This window comes from Argentina anserina, chromosome 7 (genome assembly GCF_933775445.1).
Source record: "Argentina anserina chromosome 7, drPotAnse1.1, whole genome shotgun sequence".
NCBI classification, from domain to species: domain Eukaryota; kingdom Viridiplantae; phylum Streptophyta; class Magnoliopsida; order Rosales; family Rosaceae; genus Argentina; species Argentina anserina.
The window spans coordinates 24,083,565-24,105,512 of NC_065878.1; the positions used below are offsets into that span (position 1 = coordinate 24,083,565).

The 21,948-nt window shown below is 40.9% G+C and overlaps 5 protein-coding genes across 8 annotated transcripts; 2 read left to right on the forward strand and 3 right to left on the reverse strand.

Annotated features, from left to right (window-relative positions):
* Nucleotides 1-1,050: 1,050 nt before the first annotated feature.
* LOC126802131 (protein TORMOZ EMBRYO DEFECTIVE) lies at nucleotides 1,051-6,017 on the forward strand. Its single transcript, XM_050529686.1, has 14 exons — nucleotides 1,051-1,383; nucleotides 1,479-1,661; nucleotides 1,907-2,056; nucleotides 2,200-2,414; nucleotides 2,576-2,861; nucleotides 3,035-3,169; nucleotides 3,374-3,492; nucleotides 3,669-3,825; nucleotides 4,008-4,254; nucleotides 4,333-4,409; nucleotides 4,647-4,766; nucleotides 5,056-5,186; nucleotides 5,278-5,452; nucleotides 5,569-6,017. Exons 1-14 carry the CDS (start codon nucleotides 1,087-1,089, stop codon nucleotides 5,899-5,901), a joined length of 2,625 nt encoding a protein of 874 aa, XP_050385643.1. The 5' UTR covers nucleotides 1,051-1,086; the 3' UTR covers nucleotides 5,902-6,017.
* A 250-nt stretch (nucleotides 6,018-6,267) lies between these two features.
* Nucleotides 6,268-11,353, reverse strand: LOC126801471 (cellulose synthase-like protein D3). Its single transcript, XM_050528828.1, has 4 exons — nucleotides 11,033-11,353; nucleotides 9,723-10,633; nucleotides 8,346-9,153; nucleotides 6,268-8,257 (listed from the first exon to the last, which is right to left on the reverse strand). The coding sequence occupies exons 2-4, from the start codon at nucleotides 10,589-10,591 to the stop codon at nucleotides 6,485-6,487; spliced, it is 3,450 nt and encodes a 1,149-aa protein (XP_050384785.1). The 5' UTR covers nucleotides 10,592-10,633; nucleotides 11,033-11,353; the 3' UTR covers nucleotides 6,268-6,484.
* Nucleotides 11,354-12,790: 1,437 nt separating this feature from the next.
* On the reverse strand, nucleotides 12,791-15,977 carry LOC126801750 (probable arabinosyltransferase ARAD1). Its single transcript, XM_050529200.1, has 9 exons — nucleotides 15,504-15,977; nucleotides 15,245-15,418; nucleotides 14,981-15,138; nucleotides 14,742-14,889; nucleotides 14,426-14,541; nucleotides 14,198-14,336; nucleotides 13,923-14,033; nucleotides 13,510-13,578; nucleotides 12,791-13,409 (listed from the first exon to the last, which is right to left on the reverse strand). The coding sequence occupies exons 1-9, from the start codon at nucleotides 15,933-15,935 to the stop codon at nucleotides 13,281-13,283; spliced, it is 1,476 nt and encodes a 491-aa protein (XP_050385157.1). The 5' UTR covers nucleotides 15,936-15,977; the 3' UTR covers nucleotides 12,791-13,280.
* Nucleotides 15,978-16,172: 195 nt separating this feature from the next.
* LOC126801751 (TOM1-like protein 1) lies at nucleotides 16,173-18,966 on the reverse strand. 3 transcript variants are annotated; one of them, XM_050529202.1, is made up of 4 exons: nucleotides 18,843-18,966; nucleotides 17,652-18,188; nucleotides 17,165-17,410; nucleotides 16,173-16,854 (listed from the first exon to the last, which is right to left on the reverse strand). In XM_050529202.1, the coding sequence occupies exons 2-4, from the start codon at nucleotides 18,168-18,170 to the stop codon at nucleotides 16,429-16,431; spliced, it is 1,191 nt and encodes a 396-aa protein (XP_050385159.1). In that variant the 5' UTR covers nucleotides 18,171-18,188; nucleotides 18,843-18,966; the 3' UTR covers nucleotides 16,173-16,428. The 3 variants fall into 3 exon arrangements, with proteins under 3 accessions (XP_050385159.1, XP_050385161.1, XP_050385160.1); XM_050529204.1 differs by having other exon boundaries at nucleotides 17,652-18,218; nucleotides 18,843-18,933; XM_050529203.1 differs by having other exon boundaries at nucleotides 17,652-18,203; nucleotides 18,843-18,927.
* Nucleotides 18,967-19,018: 52 nt separating this feature from the next.
* LOC126801752 (uncharacterized) lies at nucleotides 19,019-21,357 on the forward strand. 2 transcript variants are annotated; one of them, XM_050529207.1, is made up of 8 exons: nucleotides 19,019-19,158; nucleotides 19,237-19,499; nucleotides 19,579-19,637; nucleotides 19,774-19,833; nucleotides 19,951-20,020; nucleotides 20,181-20,250; nucleotides 20,605-20,631; nucleotides 20,962-21,357. In XM_050529207.1, the coding sequence occupies exons 2-8, from the start codon at nucleotides 19,254-19,256 to the stop codon at nucleotides 21,009-21,011; spliced, it is 582 nt and encodes a 193-aa protein (XP_050385164.1). In that variant the 5' UTR covers nucleotides 19,019-19,158; nucleotides 19,237-19,253; the 3' UTR covers nucleotides 21,012-21,357. The 2 variants fall into 2 exon arrangements, with proteins under 2 accessions (XP_050385164.1, XP_050385162.1); XM_050529205.1 differs by having other exon boundaries at nucleotides 19,026-19,158; nucleotides 19,232-19,499.
* The last annotated feature ends 591 nt before the right edge of the window (nucleotides 21,358-21,948 follow it).

Consider the following 21,948-nt stretch of genomic DNA (forward strand, 5'->3'; position numbering starts at 1 on the left):
GTTCAAAGATGGGGTAGGAAGACAAGCATGCCTCAACGCCCTCACCTCACCTTCAATGACCCAACCAAAGACTGAAACATGTTAGGCTCCCAAATTATTAAATTCCTCCTCCCTTTTTTGTTTGCTTCCCTAACTCAATTACGATGTATAGCTTAGCTAAATAGCTTGGCCAGCCCAATTCTCTTACCATTTTTCCTCTAACTCCACAAGACAAGAGTCAGTCTATGTTGCTCGAATTCTAGAGCAAAAAATGCCCCCAAGCTCAATATATTCAAATTCTGTACACTACGTGCTTGAACCCAAAACCTGCGAAACTTGCATCATTCAAATAAAAATTCGTCACTAATTTCCAAATACCATGGAGAAATGCAGTCTAATATATGGTTATATGGGATACATACAGTATCATTTGAGTGGCAACTTAAGGTTGGCCAAGCGGTACAAATATAGTATACTCATGCCTAACCCTTAATTAATCCGACTAAACCTCAAATGCTAAATTATAAACACTAAACGCGTTGAGACACGTACAACTTTCTAAAGATTAAACTATATTTTGTCAAGAAAAACCACAACTATTAAGAGGGACAAACACATAGTGATATCCATTCTCAACAAATACAAACCCCTCCGCTTTCGCACGTGAGTGTCCATGAACATTGGAGGCCCCGAAAGAAACATGTCGTTGCCGTGAATCAAAAAAATAAAATAAGAAAGAGATGACTTACATAAATTATATCGGTTTGTATTGATTATATTATTGAATAACCTATTACTCCTTGGAGAGTCAATCATTTGTGGAAGATAACTCATACGTTATTATTCTGCTTTAAGCAAGTATTTAGAGAAGCCTTGCCTCTCGGACATATTTTTGTAACGCTTTTCTTCAATAATTAGAAGAAAAAGCTGGCCCCTTTGGAAGAAGAAGGGAAAAAAAAAGCAGCAGAGAAAAGCCCAACCAAAGTTCGCACACCACCCGGCCCAAAGCCATCGACTATTTTCTTTTTCCGGGATCTTAAACCCCCTGACTTTCATAAACCCTAATTTAACTATTTCGCAGCTCTACACATTTCTGAGACTTGGGCCATGGCGTCTCTACCTCTCAAGAAGAATTACAGATGCGTCCCTTCTCTGCAACCTTTCTACTCCGGCGGCGCCTTTGCCGTCTCATCCGACGGCTCATTCATCGCCTGCGCTTCCGGCGAGTCCGTTAACATCGTCGACGCCTCCAACTCCGCAATACGGTCCACTCTGGAAGGCGACTCCGAGGCCGTCACCGCCTTAACCCTCAGCCCCGACGACAAGTTCCTCTTCTCCTCCGGCCACAGTCGCCTCATTAGGGTTTGGGAACTCTCCACCTTCAAATGCATCCGCTCTTGGAAGGTATCATTGCCCTCATTCTAGTAGATACTTTGGAGTTGAAGCAGAATAATCAATCTGATTGCTGATTAATGGAATTGGAATTCGATGCAAAACAGGGTCATGAAGGGCCTGTGATGGGGATGACGTGTCACCCATCGGGGGGATATCTGGCGACGGCCGGAGCTGATAAGAAGGTTATAGTTTGGGACGTTGCTGGTAGCTTTGCCACTCATCACTTTAAAGGTCACAAAGGCGTCGTTTCCAGTCTCCTCTTCCATCCTGATCCTACTAAACAAATTGTCAGCTCTCATTCTCTACCTTTACGTTTTTTTACTGAATTACTGTTATTTTCGTCATTGAGTAGTCTAAACTCTAGAATCTTACTAAGAAAGAAAGTTGCTTTGTCTAATTACCCTCCTTTCTGTTGTTTTCAAAAGCATAGAAGCCTGCTAGTTCGTAATTCTTGCATAACTGCTACTTTGGTTGTTGATGCTATGTTTGACAAATGGAATGTTTCAACTAATAGCTGGTTTTGTATGATTAGCTTTTCTCCGCAAGTCATGATACAACGATGCACATCTGGGATCTAGATACTAAGAAGCGCATCGCGACACTCACTGGGCATAACTCAACGGTGACTTCTATGGCATTATCCGAAGATGGGCGTACGTTGCTCACTGCCGGAAGAGATAAGGCATGGCTGATATATGAATTATCTGTTAGGCACTGTATGATGTTCTGCTTGACACCTCTGTTACATATTATGTATGTAATCGGTGTCTGTGGGGTGCAAGTACTTTTATGTAAACGAGATGCTGATTGCATAATGTGTCACAGGTAGTAATGTTGTGGAACCTTGATGACTACAACTGCTTCAAAACTGTAACAACATATGAAGTCCTTGAAGCTGTATGTGTAATTCCTTACGGAAGTCTTTTATCTTCCTGTTTTGGTTCATCCAAGCAGCATAATGGGAAAAAAAACAAGTCACCTGCAATATGTTTTATAACGGTTGGTGACCGTGGAATTGTACGAATTTGGAATTCTGAAGGGTAAGTGTCTTAAAATTTTCTGTTTTTAAAGGGGTTCTTGGTTACAAAGACTTCTAGTTTTGTTTAATGTGATTGTGAGTCCTGAAGAATAGCATTACCTATTGGCTACAGCTTGGTAGATATCATGGGTTTGCTCACTGTTCCTTCTTCTATTTCGACAGTGCAGTTTGCCTATATGAGCAGAAGTCTTCCGATGTTACTATCACCTCAGATGATGATGAATCCAAAAGGGGCTTCACTGCAGCTTCAATGCTACCATCAGATCAAGGGCTGCTCTGTGTGACAGCTGATCAGGAGTTTCTTTTATATTCTCCTCTTGAAAGCCCTGAAGGGACATTTGAATTTGTTTTAAGGAAAAGACTTGTAGGAAACAATGGAGAGATTCTGGATATGAAATTTCTAGGTAATGAGGAACAATTTATCGCTGTCGCCACAAATACCGAACAGGTACTGTGCTAACTCTCCCTCCCTCCCTCCCTCCCTCCCTCCCTCCCTCCCTCCCTCTCTCTCTCTCTCTCTCTCTCTCTACACACACACACACACACACACACACACACATCTATATGCTCATTGTCAGTTTTTATGGAAAGAAATGAAATAATTACGGAATTAACATGCAGGTACGAGTATTTGATGTTGCATCAATGTCATGTTCTCATGTATTAGCTGGTCATACTGAAATTGTTATGTGCCTTGACACCTGCATATCAAGTTCCGGAAGAATACTTATAGTGACTGGAAGCAAGGATAATAGTGTAAGTTTTAATATCTTTGTCATCCATATGGCAGTTATGGGCTCAATTTTTCTTTTCACATATATAGTTCCAGTAGGTCTTGAATTTCCAATTTGCGTTCCTCCCCCCCCCCCCCCACAATTTTTTTCTCTCTCTTTGCTATCTGAAGCTTGCTGGTATGTGTATAAATGATACCGGTTGCTTATGTTCCTCCATCCTCTATAGGTTAGGTTGTGGGATTCAGAACGGAGATGTTGCCTTGGTATTGGTGTAGGCCACATGGGATCCATTGGAGCTATTGCTTTCTCAAAGAAACAGAGGGACTTCTTTGTCAGTGGTAGTAGGTGAGCAGTTATGCAGGTCATCATATTCATAGACTTGAAGCATATTTCAACTAGTTTCCCTTACACTCGAAACATATTCTTCGGCAACCTCGAAGAGGATGCATGCTTGAACACTATTTAGTGTCTCGGTATTAAGAAATTAGACTAAAACAACTCTGTTATTGATTTCTTTGTAGTGATCGTACTCTAAAGGTATGGAGTTTGGATGGCGTCTCAGACAATATGGAAAAGCCAATTAATTTGAAAGCAAAAGCTGTTGTGGCAGCCCATGATAAGGATATAAATGCAGTAGCTGTTGCACCTAATGATAGCTTAGTTTGTAGTGGTTCACAGGTTAGTAGATTTAAGGAAGTGCTTTGGTACTTGTGCATTTATCTCAATTTTATGATTTTATCTGTAACTGTTGTTTTGTGCGAGAGAGAGAGAGAGAGAGAGAGAGAGAGAGAGAGAGAGAGAGAGGATCCAAAGACTGATGCCACTGCATCTTTTGACTTTCTTGGGTTTTCATTGATTAGGACCGAACTGCTTGTGTATGGAGGCTTCCAGATCTTGTTCCAGTAGTTGTACTTAAGGGTCATAAAAGAGGAGTTTGGTCTGTAGAGTTTTCTCCAGTTGATCAATGCATTCTAACTGCATCTGGTGATAAAACAATAAAGATATGGGCTATATCAGATGGCTCATGCTTAAAATCATTTGAAGGACACATGTCAAGTGTATATCGAGCTTCATTTCTTACTCGTGGCACCCAATTTATTTCTTCTGGTATGGAATCTATATTTTCAAATTGGTTATACTTCCCGAATTTGCAGTGTATATGTATTTACCTGTCTCCTTTTTCAGATGCTGATGGTTTAGTGAAGCTGTGGATGGTTAAAACAAACGAGTGCATTGCTACATACGATCAACATGAGGACAAGGTACTAAATTGATTATATATGTAAAGTCTTAACTGTCACTAATGGACATAATAGGCTATGATAATACAAAATTTTTTTATTTCTGTTTAATTCACGATCTTGGAACCTATTATATGAGATTATGAAACATTGGAAGTATTTTTAAATGCATTTCTAATTTTTTTACCTGGATGGTTGACTGAACTTTCTTTCCCCCACACTTATATCTTTTCGTTTACTGACAAATTAATCCTGCAGGTTTGGGCATTGACTGTTGGAAAGAAGACAGAAATGGTTGCAACTGGCAGCGGTGATGCTGCCATCAACCTGTGGTATGATTGTACTGCCTCTGATAAAGAGGAAGCTTTCCGCAGAGAGGTAAGCCCCAGTACCTGCTGTTTTCTTGTATACAATTATAATGCAAATTCATATCAAGATTGTAATGAGTTTGACAACATCTCCACAACCATGAATACTGATATTAGTTGGGTTTGGTAGATCTGTTTTTATGTGGAATAAAAGCTTAGAAGAACACTGGATAGATTTTAATTTGGCCGATCTCTCTTCTTGGTTATCTATTGAGCACCAGCATACTTTCTTGATATTTTTCCTTACACATTTATTGCTGAATTAGTGTGCATATATCTTCTTTTGAATGATGGTACAGGAGGAAAGTGTCCTGAAAAGTCAAGAACTAGAAAATGCCGTCAAAGATGCTGACTACACCAAAGCAATTCAAATCGCTTTTAAGCTTCGGAGGCCTCATAAACTCTATGAGTGTTTTCATGAGCTTTTCAGGTTAGCCATACTTTTTCTGTTAATTTATTGTTTGCCTCTTTCCTCTTATCTCTTGAACTTTTGTCATGTATCTTACCTGAGTTTCCTGCAGAAAGAGAGAGGGTGAAAAGCAGATAGAGAAAGCTCTCCATGGCTTCGACAATGAAGAGTTGGGGGTACTTTTTGAATACGTGAGGGAATGGAACACAAAGCCAAAGTTCTGCCATGTCGCACAGTTTGTATTCTTTAAAATTCTCAACATCTTTAATCCAGGAGATATTGTTCAGGTGGTTGTCTTGACCTCATTCCAGTATTGTTCTCTTTTTAATGTTACATTAAAAGATAGATACACCCGCAGACATTGCAAGTATAAATTACTTATCCAACATGATAAACATTTCAGGTAAAAGGCATACAGAATCTTCTTGAAGCTATCACCCCATATTCTCAGAGGCACTACAGCAGGGTAGACAGGCATGTGAGGAACACACTATTGTTGGACTTCATTTTGCACTCAATGGCAGTTGTTGAACCAGATACAGGTGCTGGAGAATTGTTAGAAGAGTCTTCGATTCCCGCTGATGTCAATCATGAGAACAAAACATGTTTGGAGGAGGAAGCGGAACAGAAGCAAACATCTGAAGGGTTGAAAGAAGAATTAGCGTCGAGGAAACGAAAGTCGAAGAAATCAAAAGATGGTTCAAAGAAGAAAGCTAAAGCGTCCAGCTTATTATAGTGTTCGGTTCTTTGATTATTACGGTTATTACGCGGACTGGACCTGCATTTGTTTACGGGAGGAGTATATCACACTATTCTGCTCATTTCATGAAAGAGATAAGTGCAATGTTTTGGATATCGAATTGTTTACTGCTTTACGCAGTCTATCCAAATAGTCATCAAACGCAGTAACAATAGTAAACCGATTGGCAGGCAACATTAAACTTAAGCTCTTATTATATACACCCAAACCGAATCCGATTATTTGAATGTTGTAGAACGCTCGCACTGTTGGCTGATCCTGTTTCCAAAATGGTAATGGTTCATGATTAACGACTCAAATATTAAGACCAAAAGGAAACTAACACAGGTTTGATGCTCCGAGTACCAAAATAAACATTCCGGCTACTATTCACTTGAGTTGCTCCAAGTTAAAAGCATCAATAAAATGCCATGTAAACTACAATATAATCGATAATTCATCCCTACCAGGTAAATTCATCAGAATGATTAACTTGTTCAGAGGAACAAAACAAATAAAGGAATGTAAATCGAAGAGCATGATTGCTATCAGGAATGTAAAGAATGATAATATCGACCTATCAGGGGAATTGGAATGATCCTCCAATTTGGTTTGTACCCGCAGGGGGATTGATTGCCACCCAAAGAAGAGAAATGGTGATTGCAATGAGCCCTGACCATACAAAAACAATGGTGGGTGTCCTCCCTCTTCTCCCCATCAATCCTTTGGCGAAAGGGTAGAGATGTGCTAAAACCCAGAAACTGAAGAAAACACCTCCAAGTAATCGGCTCCACTGCGGAATCACGCTGTATATTGTTCTGCTGAACCCAACTGCTATTGCAATTAAGTTGACCATCATGATTGTTATTGGGGGTATCATCAGAGATGACCATTTCACAATGTAGAGATCAGCAAATTCATCATTCTCATCATCACCACCGGATTTTGAAGTCAAGGTGAAAGAGATTTCAATTCCTGCAATAACTTTCAACAGCCCCTGAATCACAGCAGCAAGGTGAGCACTGGTCCCTCCAATTAACCAAAACTGTTCATTTCTCCACCACTCTTCTAGGTCAATGCCAGACCACTTGATCTCAAGTATGGCAAGCATACATAAGGTGAGGGTGATGACCAAAAGATAGGTTAGGAAAGTAACATTAAGGGACTGCACAATAAACTGACCAGAGAAGAGCGAAAGTGCAGGGAGGAAGCAGTATACAATAAGGAAGATGGATGTGAACGGGTAGATACCAACATTGAGATATGCTACTCTTTGCAGAATCTTCATTCTTGGGCTGGCTAACAGAGCATTGTTGCGGGAGAAAAAGATTTCAACTGAGCCTGTAGCCCAACGGAGAACCTGATGCAACCTATCAGTGAGATTGATAGGTGCAGTTCCACGAAATGCATCTCGTTTGGTCACACAGTAAACTGATTTCCATCCTCTGTTGTGCATTCTGTAACCAGTGACCACATCTTCAGTAACTGAACCGTAAATCCATCCGACACGGTCTCCCCACTCAGTCTTGTCTTCATACCAGCAGGAAATGACACTGATAGCCTCTGCAACAATTGATGCATCAAGCAGCTCACGAGGAATGGTGAGAGCACCGGGCGGGCGTCCATTCTTCACAGCTGGGTGATCTGCAAGAGGGCGACCTTGGTACTCTGCCACTGGAATTGAATCAATGAGGAACGTTGAGTTCCCAAATCTCTTAGGAAGCAGTGAGAGGTTCATCTCCTCATCATCAGAATCACCCATTCTCAAGGCTCGGTTTTCTTCAGGGGTGTGTGCTACTGAAGCATGCTTATTCTTTTTGCGACCAGTAAAGCAGCAACTGCAACAACCTTGGTGATGGTCTTTTGATCGAGGGGGGTCAAAACCATACAGGGCAATCCTACGAAATAGACATCCAGTTCCAACATAAACAGGACCCTGGAGACCATCAAGAGCCCGCATATTGACATCAAAGAAAACTGTGTTGTGGTTGGCGTAACGATCCGAAGGGTCAATACCCTCAAATCTCTGTGGGAACTGAACATAACAAAGCCGGTCACCTCCACGGTCCATCATGAAGCACATACCCTCTCTCATTGCCTGAGAGTTGTAGATATAATGATCACAGTCAAGGTTGAGAATGAATGGACCATTGGACATTATAGCAGAGGCTCGAACAAGAGCATTCATGGCCCCTGCCTTCTTGTTGTGATCATAGCCTGGCCGCTTTTCACGAGACACATAAACCAGCATGGGGAGGCGAATATCAATATCAGTGAGGTCGATCAGTCTAGCTTCATCTATAGTTCCATCAGCTCCATGCAATGGTTCGTCACTAGGTGGTTTTAACATCACCTAACAATGTTATGGAAAACAAATAATCAGTATCACCTCTTCCTGGTTGTTTCTTAATATGCATAGTTTAAGGGGTTTAGATGAATACCTGTATAATACCAGCATGGTCACTTCTAGAGTGCTCAGATGAAGAGGTCAACCAAGTCCCTGGCCAGTGGGTTCCATCAGCCATCCAAGTTGCTTTCGGAATCTTCACACTCTCCACAGATTCATCCTCTCTGTTCTGCCTCTGAAGCTTCATGGCCTTGATTTCTTCCCTGGCATGATAAGCATCTGATCGACGACGAATAGACTCAGGCAGTCCATTAATCCGAACCTTGAACTCATCATATTCACGTTTCACCCTTCTGCGATCCTTGACAAAGTCAGATTTCACTTTGTTCTTGTATGGATCCCTCTTCAAACTGAAGTAAGATTCAGGATTCCTGGGCTCAATAGCATGTTTACGGCAGAAGGGGACCCATATATTAGCAAAACTAGCTGCCTCTGCCATGGCCTCAAAGGTTAAAAGTGCACCTCCATCATCAGAAACATAGCAAGCAAGCTTTTCAACAGGATAATCAGTAGCTAGAATAGATAAGATAGTATTTGCTGTGACAAGTGGTGGTTCTTTATCTGGATCTGCAGTGGACACAAAGATATCTATGCCTGGAAGATCAGATTTCCCGGTAGGGTTGCTGAGAGTAGGTGTTTCAAATTTCTCCTTCAAAACATTAAGATCTGTTGAACGGTTGATTGGGCACAACTTGGGAAGTTGATCGAGAAGCCACGAAAAAGCAAACCAGATTTCACAAACAATTGACATTCCCCAAAGCCACATTGCATCATTATTTGGGTTGTTTACCCTCCATGTTAAAAACAGCCCAAGGACAACCATACGAACAAATATTAGAAGCCTGTGAACACAAACACAGAGCCAAATCAATTATGAGAATGAACTCAATGACTGTCAACAGGCAGAGAGTAACACTGAATGAGAAAGAATATTTTCTGAAGGACCAGAAATAGTACGGTATTCAATTCAAAGTTAATACAAAGCGACACCAATAGGCCATGACAAAGTTTTATACAAATTAAAAATCTAGCCGACCATCCATTAGCAGTTTATCAATAAGGATGTCCCTCACTGTAGACAGTAAAAATTATTGCGGGCTGACATGTAGGTGAGATGCATTTTCAATCTTGAAAGCGAGAAGGAAAAAAAAAACAGGGTGATCATTTTTTAGTTAGTAGCATACTGTTATTACAATGCATACGCGACTGTTGTTTCTTAGGTCCGATTTACCCTAAAAGAAATGCGCATTGATCCAATGTGTCAATGGATCTTCTTACCACTAATTTAGGGAGATGGTGGTATTTTGATAATTCTAAGTGGCAATAATTAATTTTGTGTATGAAAATGCAAGAAAACATAATACATGTTAAGGTGTAAAAGACTGGATATAAAACACTGCAAGAGATGTACCTGTAGGGGCTTAGAACAGCTGCAGGTATCTTTAGCTTCCGTGTGAGAGGCCTCCATGGTTTGTTCATCAGCTCAGTTGGTTCAACTACATCATCGTCTTTCCCATTTCCAAAACCTCCCCCCTTGGGCCATATAGCGTTCCCATAGCCATAAGTTCCCTTGGTTTCAAAGAGCCACCGGTTGTGATCAAAATCTCCAGTTTGACTCCTCATCAGAACCGACTTTGTTGACTTCATGAGGGACAGCCTCCTCTCCATTTTAGACATCCCATTAGGCAGAGGCAGTGGAAGTGGTGGCAATGCACTCTCCATGGCCATTTCATCCAAATCAGTGTTCTTGTATGGTTCCTTGCATCCGGGACATACACCACCGCCTGTTTTGACAGCGTCAGTATAGCAATCTCTACATATCTTGAAATCACACTCACAAGGCAGAATATCCTCGCCGCGTTGATCACTCATGACCTTTGCATCACACCCCGGAATGGCACATGATGATCCTTTGGCACCAGCCATCTGAGGATGGCTGGTTTCGGATTCAATCACCTTGTCCATAAGATGAGCTCGGGTGACACTGTTGAATCCCCCAGTGAAAAGTGAATTCGACACATACTGCTCTTCAACCTTCTGCGAAATGGATGGATCCATGGGCTGGTTGTCAGGGGTTGGAGGTATGTGCACCGTGTAGTTCATAAAGTCACCACTCCCAATTTCGCTATCAAGATCATCCCTGGAGTAGCTGATGTAGCGGCCAGAGGAGGTTCTGCGGCCAAATGTGACAGAAGGAATTGGAGGCTTGCCGAGTGGATCAGGAATGTCAGAGCTGGACGATAGATTTGATCGAGTGCCCTTGAACGATTTGCCAGCCATATTTTTCAAACTAGTAGCAGCAAAGAGTTGTACCCTCAGTGCCTAAAATTCCAGGAACAAAAAACAGATTCAAACTCCAACCAAAGCAGTAAAACAGAGCTACTCAAATAGTCAACAACAGATCATGTGCTAAATCCATCAAAACTCTACTGGAAACAACTGCAGAGCTAAACAGCTATCATCTCCGGTCGGAAATCACAAGGCAAATCAAGATGAACAGAAATAAAATCATTAGGGTATATAGATCTCCGGCCAGCGTGTGTTGTAAGAGAATGTAACGAGCATCAAGTTTCGGCGGAAGCTAAAGTGCCATGAAAAAGCAAGTAGAGGAAAGAGAGTAGGAACAGACATGGCATGAGCTAAGAAACACGCATCTGAATGTAGCAACACATCTCTGAACAAGGCAAAAGAGTAGAGACGAGCAGCAAAACCAAAAGGTACCTTGGGGTTTTATCTAAAGGAGAAAAGACCGGGCCATGTCGGAGATGAGGGTCAAAGTGAGAGAGAAACAAACAAGGGTACCTCCCTCCGCCGATTCAAATAGATTGTTGTTGTTGTTGTTGCTGAGATCTGTCTGGTCCAGAAAAGAGCGTGAGTGAAAGCGAAGTGGGTTTGTCTGAACGTGATGGGGATTGCTCAATTCAAAGTTCAAACGGGGGTGGCGGGTCGGCTGCCTTGCCTTGCCTTGCTGGTCTCCAACTGTTGTCGTTTGCGTATCTCGTTTAAACTTAAAACTCAAAAGGGACAGCAATAGATTTGTAGAGAAGAAGAAGAAGAAGAAGAAGAAGAGGGAGTGAAGGACCAGGTCGTGAGCAGGACTATCTCTCTCTATGTATCAAAGTATGAATGAAAGCGAAGCACTAATAGGCCATGATTCAAGGCTCGCTCCATTATTATACTAATTAAGACGTAAATATAAATGGAAAATGGATTCTGTCTTGTTTATTTATTTTTGAATTCCTAGCCTTTAGGGTGGGAAATGAGAAGGTTCTGACTTCTTCTGAGAGACAGAGAGAGTTGTGTTGCTGCGGTGGTGGTGTTGTGGCTCTAATTTCTATTTCTAATTCTAATTAATTAATGAGAAGCATCACCGTCATCTAGAGCGTACTGGAGTAAAATGAATGTAAGTTTATTGCTCGATATCAGGAAAAGGAAACTCTGGACGGCGAATATTCCGTGAATCAACACACATTTTTCATCCCCCTCTCTCTTTTACAGTTTTATCCTCTAAATTCATCTTGCACCTGATATAAAAGAAATCAAAAATTATCATTAAAAGTGAAAAGCTAATAATCTTTGACTTTATGGAGAAAGCGTACAAAAGCTAAAGAATATATTATGAGTTTATGACCTAGAGACGAGAGAGAGTACAACGGATAAAATTACCCTTTTTTCTTGTGTGATTTCTAAATATATTAAGAAATGAAAGGCCATTGGGTAAATGACAGATGGATATTAACTGATTGTGTTGGATGCGCGGAACTATGGTATGTATGTCACCCCAATGATTTAGGGTTTAGGGTACATATATAAAATGAAAAAAAAGTAGGCATGTCATGTTCCTTCCATATACGAAGCAAGCAAGGATTGATCGCAGAAAATGAAGTATAGTTGATGTCACAAACACTGACTCTATTTGAGATGAGACGAGATGTTGATGTGGTACGTTGAGCTACCTGTTGTGCATTAAGACCACGGTTGGTAATCAGGAAAGTATACATGGGAAAGGAAATTGCTTCTTTTCTTGTGTTTGGGAACCTAAGAAAAATGAGGGGTGAAAAATAAATTGGTTCTAAAATAAAAAAGAAAATTGGGTGGAAAACGTTTCTCTCCCCACCCTCATGGAAATATTTTCATTCATTGGTTGATTTCAATTTATTTTCATTTCAGTTATCAAACGTGGCTTAAGCGTGTTCATGTTGGGACGAAGTGTTCTAACTTCTAACTATACGTGTGAAATCATGTTGGACAAGCAATGGAGAGATATGCAAAATCATCATACCATGCACGTTAAGAAAGCGAGCCAACCAGGATTCCTATTCGGCTGGCTGCTATTTAAGAAACAAATTTTGCATTTTAGGGATTTTTAATTTTTTTAACTTTTTTTTTTAAGAGCATGGATGTCATTGATGTTTGGCACGTCGCACATGGTCACCGTGTGGGCCACCACCCCAGTGGGGTGGAACCTTTCCCACGTCGTACTCTAGGACTACGCCCATTTCAAATTTGAACTCCATTGAATTCTAACAGTAGTGCTAGCTTGCTTCTCTTGTGTTTTCCAACGCCCAGTTCATCGCTTTATGCTTAGACTCCGCCAACGATAGCGACCATAGGCTCGGGTCCGATGGAAACCTTTTACTCTTCCTCCTTTCTCATGTGCTTCCGGCCTCTTGAATCTCAACTACACAGGTCTCGAACAAATGAAATGAAGAACCCCAATGTTCACGAATAGGATGGCAAACCAAACAAAGAGATGTAAGCTACTGTGGGCTTCCCTGACTACTTGTCTATAGCCCTACTGAATGGCAGTATTGAGACACAAACCAATTACACGTATTCAAGGACATTGTATCCACTATATGAATAACTAATCCTCAATGCCAACCGATCAGTCACCCACAACAACTACAACAGTAGGCGAATCACGTAACTCCAAGCACAAAAGTAACTGTGAGATAGTAGTTGATATTTACAATAAGGGGCCTGCGGTGGTGGAGTTGGGGCGTCTGCAGTTGCAGGTGCAGATGCTTCTCGACTCCTTTACAACACGCTGAGATCTCAGAGTGTGAAGCTTGATGTTCACCAACTTACCAGCCATCTGTTGCACCACAATAACAAAACTAAATCAATCATTCTAAACCTATCATGTGCAGCAACATTGAACAGGAAACCATTTGGTTTACTGAGCAAGAACATACCATTCTCCAAGCCAAGTCTTCTGGACCCAGGGGTTGAGCCGGACTGGAATATATAAAATGCCTCGAGTACTGGCAAATCGTGGAAAAAAACTAAATCAGTACCCCCAGATATGTAGCTCAGTAACAATCAGCGTGATAGTTCCATTTCTCCACGCAAAACTAAAACCATGTTACAAATCAACATTGAAGCTAGCAGACTTTTATAGATAACAAGCACATTATCCATCTTCTAAAGAATCGATCTTTTGTTTTCTTTTCCCCTTACTATTTATACACACCCATGTTGATCTTGTAACAATGTAACATATATAACAGTACCCTACCAAAAACCTAAAACAAAGAGCCAGGAAATGCAAATAGCAGCAGCAAAACAGTGCCATTCACTTCTATACTGCAGACATGCAGTCACCTACCTTGGCGAGATTCTGGCGCATTTCTTCAATTTGAGCAGGGCTAATATTTCTAAGATATGTTAAAAGCCACCCCGGTTGAACAGCATCACTGGAAGAAACAAATAAAGCAATCTGCGTGCAAAGATATATGCAACTGGTGAGTAAAATGGGTGTACGGAATATCATATAAGTGACTTCCGCAGACAGTATCCTTGTGTCACTAAAATGGAGTGCTAAAACGACCTCCTGAAATAATCAGCAATGTTCTATCTAATACCAAATATAGATATACACACCTTTCTATAATCTAGAATTCCTTCAAAAGGAAGCTCCAACTCATCACTAACTATGACCGGTATGCAACCACTAACAATGGCATCAAATAATCTAGCGGACGAAGGAGTATCACCAGCTGGGTTTAAGCAGAAGATAGATCTGACAGAGAAAGTAACTCAACCAACTTAGCAAAAAAACAACAAAGTTATATCACATCATAATATGGAGCAAGTGTTACAAGCAATTACTTGCGCATTCCATTTTGAGCTGATGCCTTTCCTCCTTCTCCGGCTGTACCCTCTTCTATAGATACACCCTCAGCCCCACTAAGTTCTGCCACAAGTTTTGCACGAATCTTCCCTCCCTGGATGTAGAATACCATATAAGATTTTGAAATAAAAGATTTTTGAGAATGCAACCAAGGATAATCAGTATCCTAACTTCAAATTTGCTAGAGGGGATTTCGTTCCCACCAGAAATGCACCAACAACATAAACTAAAGCACTACATTCTAACTATAGAACTAATATCAAAGAAGGTCCATCTCCAAATCAAAATTCTTACAGCATTTCTTTTAAGCCGGCCACGGAAAAAGAGTAGAGTTGTTCTCTTGGATCGAGTCTCAGACACACATCTGGTATCACAGAAATCAACATTGGCAACATAAGGGAGAATGAGATCTTTTTCCAGATAAACTTGTCCGGGCTTGTACCTAGAAGTGGAACAATACATTAGACTCAACACCAGTTTCAGCAACTACATATATTAAAAACATATAACTGCAATCCATTCCAAATAACCACCAGTTGCCAGTAGAGTCCATGTCAGGAAGCAGCCAGATAGCATTCTTCACAGATCGGCGGACAGACTTAAACGACCAAGGATGATGAACAGGAATGATGTGATCCCTTCCAGCGGAGCGGTTCCAGGCAGGCTGATCGGTGATCCACTTGAGAGCTTCCTTGAATCACAAACAACACAAGATAAGCAAAGAGTTGACAGTCAAGAGTGTTGTGCATTGCAACTAGCTAGCTAAATAAGTAAAACCTTTGGAGGTGCAGTCAGACCCTGTAAAGCGATTTGCAATGCTGTTTCTCCATCAAGAAGAAGCTAATGGTGGTGAAGAAGGGGATGTAGAAGAGGTCCGCCTCCTCCTGCCGATGCACTCTCACCACGCTTTTCACCAGCCGCTCTGATTCCGGAGCTAGCAAATCCCGCCAAAGCCAGTAGTCAATGGAATGCTGCAACCAAATACACAACAAGTTGAACTCAACTGAACTCTCAACAAAGTGAATTGAGGTAAAAGAAAGAGAGAGAGAGAGTGACCTGTTCGACGAGGCGGTGGACGGGGCTGCCATTAGAGGTGAGATTGGAGGTGTCCTTGTAGGTGGAGATGAAGAGGCGGAGGAGATCGAAGGTGAACTTGTGGGGCATGTCGTAGACGTAGACCCGGAGAGGCATGCTGAGTGGGTAGTACGGATCTGAATAGAGACGCTGAGTCTCGGTTTGGAAGACTAAGTCGTCGAGGTGTTTGGGATCGGGCGTCGCTTGGGAGGTGGGAGGAGCGAGGAGGAAGCGCTCCAGGGATGCCACGAAGGAGGTTTCGGGTTTGTAAATCGGGTTGTTCGGGTGGAGCGGCCCATCGGAGAATCCGTCGCTGCGGAAAGAGAGGAGGATGAAGAAGAGGAGGGAGAGAGCCGCCAAAACCAGGGTGAATACCAAAACTGGGGATTTGGATCTTGCCATTTGCTTTCTCATCGTCACTTCTCTACTACTCAACTTTCACTTACATTAGCACGTTTCTCTCTCAATTCTCAATTCTCAGTTTCAAGGGTTCGTGACTTGGTGTAACCTACATCACCAGTTATATCACCTCAAAATCTACCATGGTTGATCAAAATGCACCACTACTAGAGATGTAGCTATAACATGCAATTCATGAATTCGATTTGTATGTTTAATTTATGGTTGAGATTTACAACTTTATAAGCATGGTAAGTTGAAGGGTGCACAGAACATACTCATAACACTGTATATAGTTACTTATACAACTCCCATCAGGTTGCTACGGAACCAAATCTAGCAGAAATTAATTACACAAGATGTGCAGAAAACAATGGTCAAATGTACTGAGAAAACAGGGAACAAAGAGATTAATGTTCATGAATTTGAGACTTGTAAAGCACCAAACTCCATGTCTCCAACAATGAACACCTAAATAGACATGGAATCAGAAGCTTTTAGCAGCGGCTCAAAAGCTGATCAGGTCATCCTTTGACGGTGGCAGCTGTTTCTTTGGATCTTGCCCTCCTTCTGAGGAGCTCCCACCTTTCTTGCCAAATATCATCTCATCAAGATCATCCATCATGTCATCGTTGATCCCTGCATGAGGGACACCCCGAGAGGCAGCTGGTTTTCTGATCAAGGAATCCTCTTTGCCGTGAACTGGTGATTCATCAGGCTCAACAGCAACAGGTATCATGGCTGGTTCTGGCTGCTGGTGAGCAACGGACGGCTTCATCAGTTCTTCATACTTGGACAGAGCTTTATGGATCTCATCATTCACATTTAACGCTTCAAACAGTAAGGCCTCATTCTCTCCAGCTGACTCTATGATCCGCTGCACAGTGGCTTGAGACTGACGGCACTGGTACACTAGTGTGGTTGTCAAGTCATCCTGCCAACAGTATAAGAAGAACTAATCGATATCAATTGTCAAAATCCAACCAACTTTTCATTTCTTACATTTCAGTTTTAAATACCTAGCTTACCATAAAAAAGTCTTAAATCTCAAGAAATCACAAAGTGCAAAATAAAGAAACACTGCATCTAGGAGCACATACCCTTTTGGAAAACATGATTGTATGAGCAGAAAAAAAAAAGTAGAGCGACAAGTGAATGACAGTTTGCATAGTCAACCCAATTCCATTGCATCAACAGATAACTTTAAAATTGAATATGCAAGTGGGAAAAGAAGATGACATTACCTGTAAAGCATCTTGTTGGGGTGAAGAAGAGAAAACAGTACTAAGAAGCTCAATACTGTTTCTTGCAACGACAAATGCTTCCTTTGATTGTTCAGGCGTAAAGCTTTGCACTGGAATATCAGCTGGAATCTGCTGGGAAAGACCAGCATCCAACTCTGAAGCTGAAACTGATCGAGGGGGAGTGAATATAGGTGCCAAACTCTCATTGTCACGACCAGGGAACCGAATACCCCGTGATCTTAAACTCTGAAATCAAAATTGTAAAGCATAACAGAGTGTTAATAGAATGAAACAATAATAGAAAACCCACGGCTGCAGCACACCATGTGATGGAGGCCACATTGACAACAAGTATATCATAAAAGTACTATTTTTTTAGAAACTGTCTTTTGTGCATGTGTGTGTGTGTGTGTGTGTGTCAAATAACAACAGAATGTCTAGAGAACTTTCAAAAGATACAACACAGGACCCAAAATTATACAGATACCTTGTATGTTTCCTCAAAAACAGGCAGATAGCGGAGCTCCCCAGTTGATTCTCCCCATGCTTCAATCAGCACCAAAGCCTTGTTGCGGTTATTAACAACAGTCTGAGGGTCATCAATCAGCTTCACCATCTCATCAAGAACTCTCTCAGCTGCTATCTCAGAGAAAGCCTTCTCACAATTCTTAACAACTGTTTCAAGCAGCACCAAAGAAAGGTACTGAACCCTGGGATTCTTCAACATAATCCGTTTTTTTATCCCACGGATTAATTCAACACTGTTAACTCTTTCAGTATTGATCATGTCGCAAATCTCAAGATTCAACGCCCAGTCAGGGTCCTCTAGTGCCTCAGACGTAGCCTCCTCAACGATCTTATCTCCTTGGTTTGGACCTTGGAAAAGCTCCTTCACCTTGAAACTCACTGAGCTCAAGCCGGCAGTCATCTTTCGGCCGACTTCACTCCCTTCAATCTTGAGGCGTTCACCAAAAGCACTCACTTTCTCCATCAAATTGTCACTCATCTTCGCAACCTATTAAATCTGTAAAACGAAACCCTACTACACGTTATCCTGAAGTTCATACCAAACTGAAATCAATTACGGTAGCAGATAATACAAATGCCCAAAAATGTTAATGAGGACTAGTCCAAATGCCTAAATAAACAGATAGTACGATTTTCTTGAGCAGAGAATATAGGAGCCATCAAGTACTAAATATTGAGAACAAAAGGAACAGGACGAGAAACAAAAACTCCAAATCTTCATATGAGTCCCAAAATTAGAATAATCAATTTAAAGAAGATATTTCTCTGTATTCTCAGTCGCCGAGCTTAAGGATCAAACAAAAATCTAGTCTGGTTATGTTCATCGAAACAAGTACAAGAGGCTCGTATCATTGCGGAACACCGAAGAAATCAAGATCAAGAAAAAGCTAATTTAGTAAAACCTCTCTCTTTCTGTTTCCAAAATCGCTGAATGATCAAAAACCCTACGGGAAAGAAAGCATCTCATATTCTTCGTCTAATTAGATTAAGCAGTTGATGATGACTTAATTGTTTTGCTTTTGCTTTACCAAATTCGAACAACAACAAAGCAGGCGGCATCGATCAGACTATGAATCGTAATCAAGAACAGAAAAATGAAATATAATTGGATTGAAATATAAGAGTAAAAGCAAGGAGGGAGTAGCTGCACCTTGGTGTTTCCGAAATTCCTTTCTCAAGGTCTGTAGAGGTGGTGGGTGGGTTGACAAGGCAAGCGCAACGACTCTCTCAGACTGTAAAAAGGGAATAAATCTAATGCAAGTCTCCTTCCTTCCCTCTTCTCTTTCTTATATTCTTTTTGGCATTGTCACATAAAGGTTGGGGAAGCCCAAATGTAAAGCTCCTCAGCGGCCCAAACATATTATAATAGCACAACAAATTGGGTCGGGTGGTCCATTCTCCGCTCAACCCCCTAAAACCCCCAATCCTCTAGGTCTCCCGGCTCCGATCATCGCGACGCAACTCAGGTACTAATCGAAAACTCTTATCTCCATTGACCTTGTTAAATGAAATGATTAATCCCGAGTTGCGTAATTACAGAGTAGAAGGTGAACGTGGTGAGATGATGGGTTTGGGTTGGGTTGGAGCGATTCTAGTAGGAGCTGGGTGGCTTGCCTTGGGCTACTGCTTTGGCGCGCGTTACCCTCCTGCTCGCATTTTGGTGTCCGCCAGACTTGCCAAGCACAAATCACTTGCCGCTGACGGTGACGGTGACGGCAAAAACGGCAACAAGAAAAAGAAGAAGGATAAGATCACTGACCCCCTCGACATTGAAAAGCTCGCTGACATTCTCCAAGATTTCAAAATGGTACCTCTACTCAGTGGATTTCGTATACTTGATTTGGCGGCTGCTAGGTTTTCACATGCCCCTTGTTCACTTTCATCAGGTTTTGGTGGTTAGAAATGATCTCAAGATGGGCAAAGGGAAAATTGCTGCTCAATGCAGGTACTATCACTTACTTTTCCCTAAAATGGTTCATTATTTCATCAACTCATACCAGTCAGCTTACAACTGATTGTTCCATGCAATGAGCTATATTCTAATCTAATTCGTTATTCGAATTTGTGTCTTTGTTGTTTAGTCATGCGACTTTGGGCCTCTACAAGAAGCTCCTCCGTCGGGCACCAAAATCTTTAAACAGGTAGTAGTAGTACAGCACGATACTACTATTAGACTTCTCTTTGTTGAGCTATCAATATTTGTGATTGTCCTCTTCCCATATCTATGTAATGTTGTTTTCTTGATAATCAATGTGCAGGTGGGAGATGTGTGCGCAACCGAAAGTTGTTCTAAAAGTAGAAACTGAAGAAGAGATGCTTGTTTTGCAAGTAAGTGTTCTGGACATTAATTTACTAGAAATTCTTGTAGGACATACACCTATGACTTGCTTGCATGTTCTAGTTAATCCCTGTATCAGAAAATCTGGAAGTTTCATAGAAGTACCAATGCATTTATAATATTTTAATGACATTCTTATTAATTCGACAGGATAGGGCAAAATCACTTAATTTACCAAATCACATTACGGTTGATGCTGGGAAGACTCAGATTGCGCCAAGTGAGTTTATTTGTTTTGGTAATAGTAGTTTGAATACTGTGGATGCAGTCGTCATTTTGTATAAAAACATTATCAAAGTTCCACTGAAGAGTGATTAAGAATGTGAGAAATTATAAATTCAGGGTGGTAGTATGAGTCAGAGAACGTTAAGTACTCCAACAATGCTGTAGTTATTATTCTTGTATTGTGAGTACTGATGCAAACATATAAGTTGTTATTTGTTTTATATGCTCATTATTTGTGTTCATGAATTTATAAACTTCACCACCTCATCCATTTGAAACTTGATATCCAAAGTTACTTACATGGCCTATATATATATATATATATATATATTTTTTTTTTTATTTACAGATTCAAGGACAGTGATGGCTATTCTTGGTAAGCTTCTGTTCTTCCAATCATGAACTTTATGGGCAGCTTTTGATTTCTATACAGAGTCATTTATTTGGCGTGGAAGGATGTTTTAATGCTCCTAATGAAGTAGGTTAGAAGTACAGAATAATATAATTACATAAAAAATACAATGCTAATTTAGCTATTTTTTGCTGATACGAAATTATGTACCCGTAGTTTTGACCTTGGAGATGAATCATATAATGCAGCATATTGAATACTTCATCTAGTCTGACAAAAAAAAAATCAGATATTCCAGATGTTTGTAAATTCTTTCTCTTTTTGTCAATGATTTACTCCAACTCTTCCTTGCAGGACCTATTGAAGTGGTTGATGATGTAACCGGTGGACTAAAACTCATGTAATTGATTGATTTAAGGGGAATTAGTTATCTTGTAAGTGTTTTAAGGACATGAAAGACACTGGAGCTGTGGGAGCTGCAACCTTTGACATTGGGCAGAGTATGCGTACAGTTCAATGTATGAAGATGCAGTTTAGAAGGGGACAGAACTCCGCATTGAAATTCTTCTATTACCAACTTAGGATGATGATGAAAAAAATTTGAGCTGGATTATTCATTTTTTATGAATTTGTAGTACTTTAAGGATTCTTCTCAGGATGTTGCACCTCTAAGGCTCTAATCATGTCTCATATGCCTCACTTGGTAACAAATTGAACAGTCTTTTTGATATAGCAGACAGCATTTTCTCATGGTTATGATGCGTATCTAAGATGTTGTATTATCGTTGTTTAGTTTCTTGTTGTGTTTTTGGATAATGAATTTGCTAGGGTCAGTTAATGATTGATGAAACCGTGAAAGCCATAGTGGTCTATTTCTCTTCACGCTGTTCCAATTTACCTGATCATGCATATTGAATCTGCAACTAAACAGGTGATGAACAATGAGCACAGCACAATTACCATCAAAGGCGTCTGTGGATTGCAGGGTTGCCATGCACTCATGACTCCTCCCTTTGAGAACAAAAGAATGCACAAGTTATAAACAGCTGATGATAATAAAATGATCCTCGCCTGAGAGATTCGAACTCTAACCTCATGTGCTTAGCAGGCACACGCCTTAACCACTCGGCCAAAGGGACGTTGTTACTTTTCGACTGTTTCTACCTTTTAGATTGTTTACTCTTGGATGCACAGGTCAACCCCCTGATTTCCAAATTGTTAATCTATGATGCAGGATAAGGAGGGGGCAAATTAAATCAGAACAATAAAAAGTAAGGAAACGACAAATAATCAAGAAGAATGATTTGAAGATATGTAATTCACGTGTTCTAAGGCAAGTAG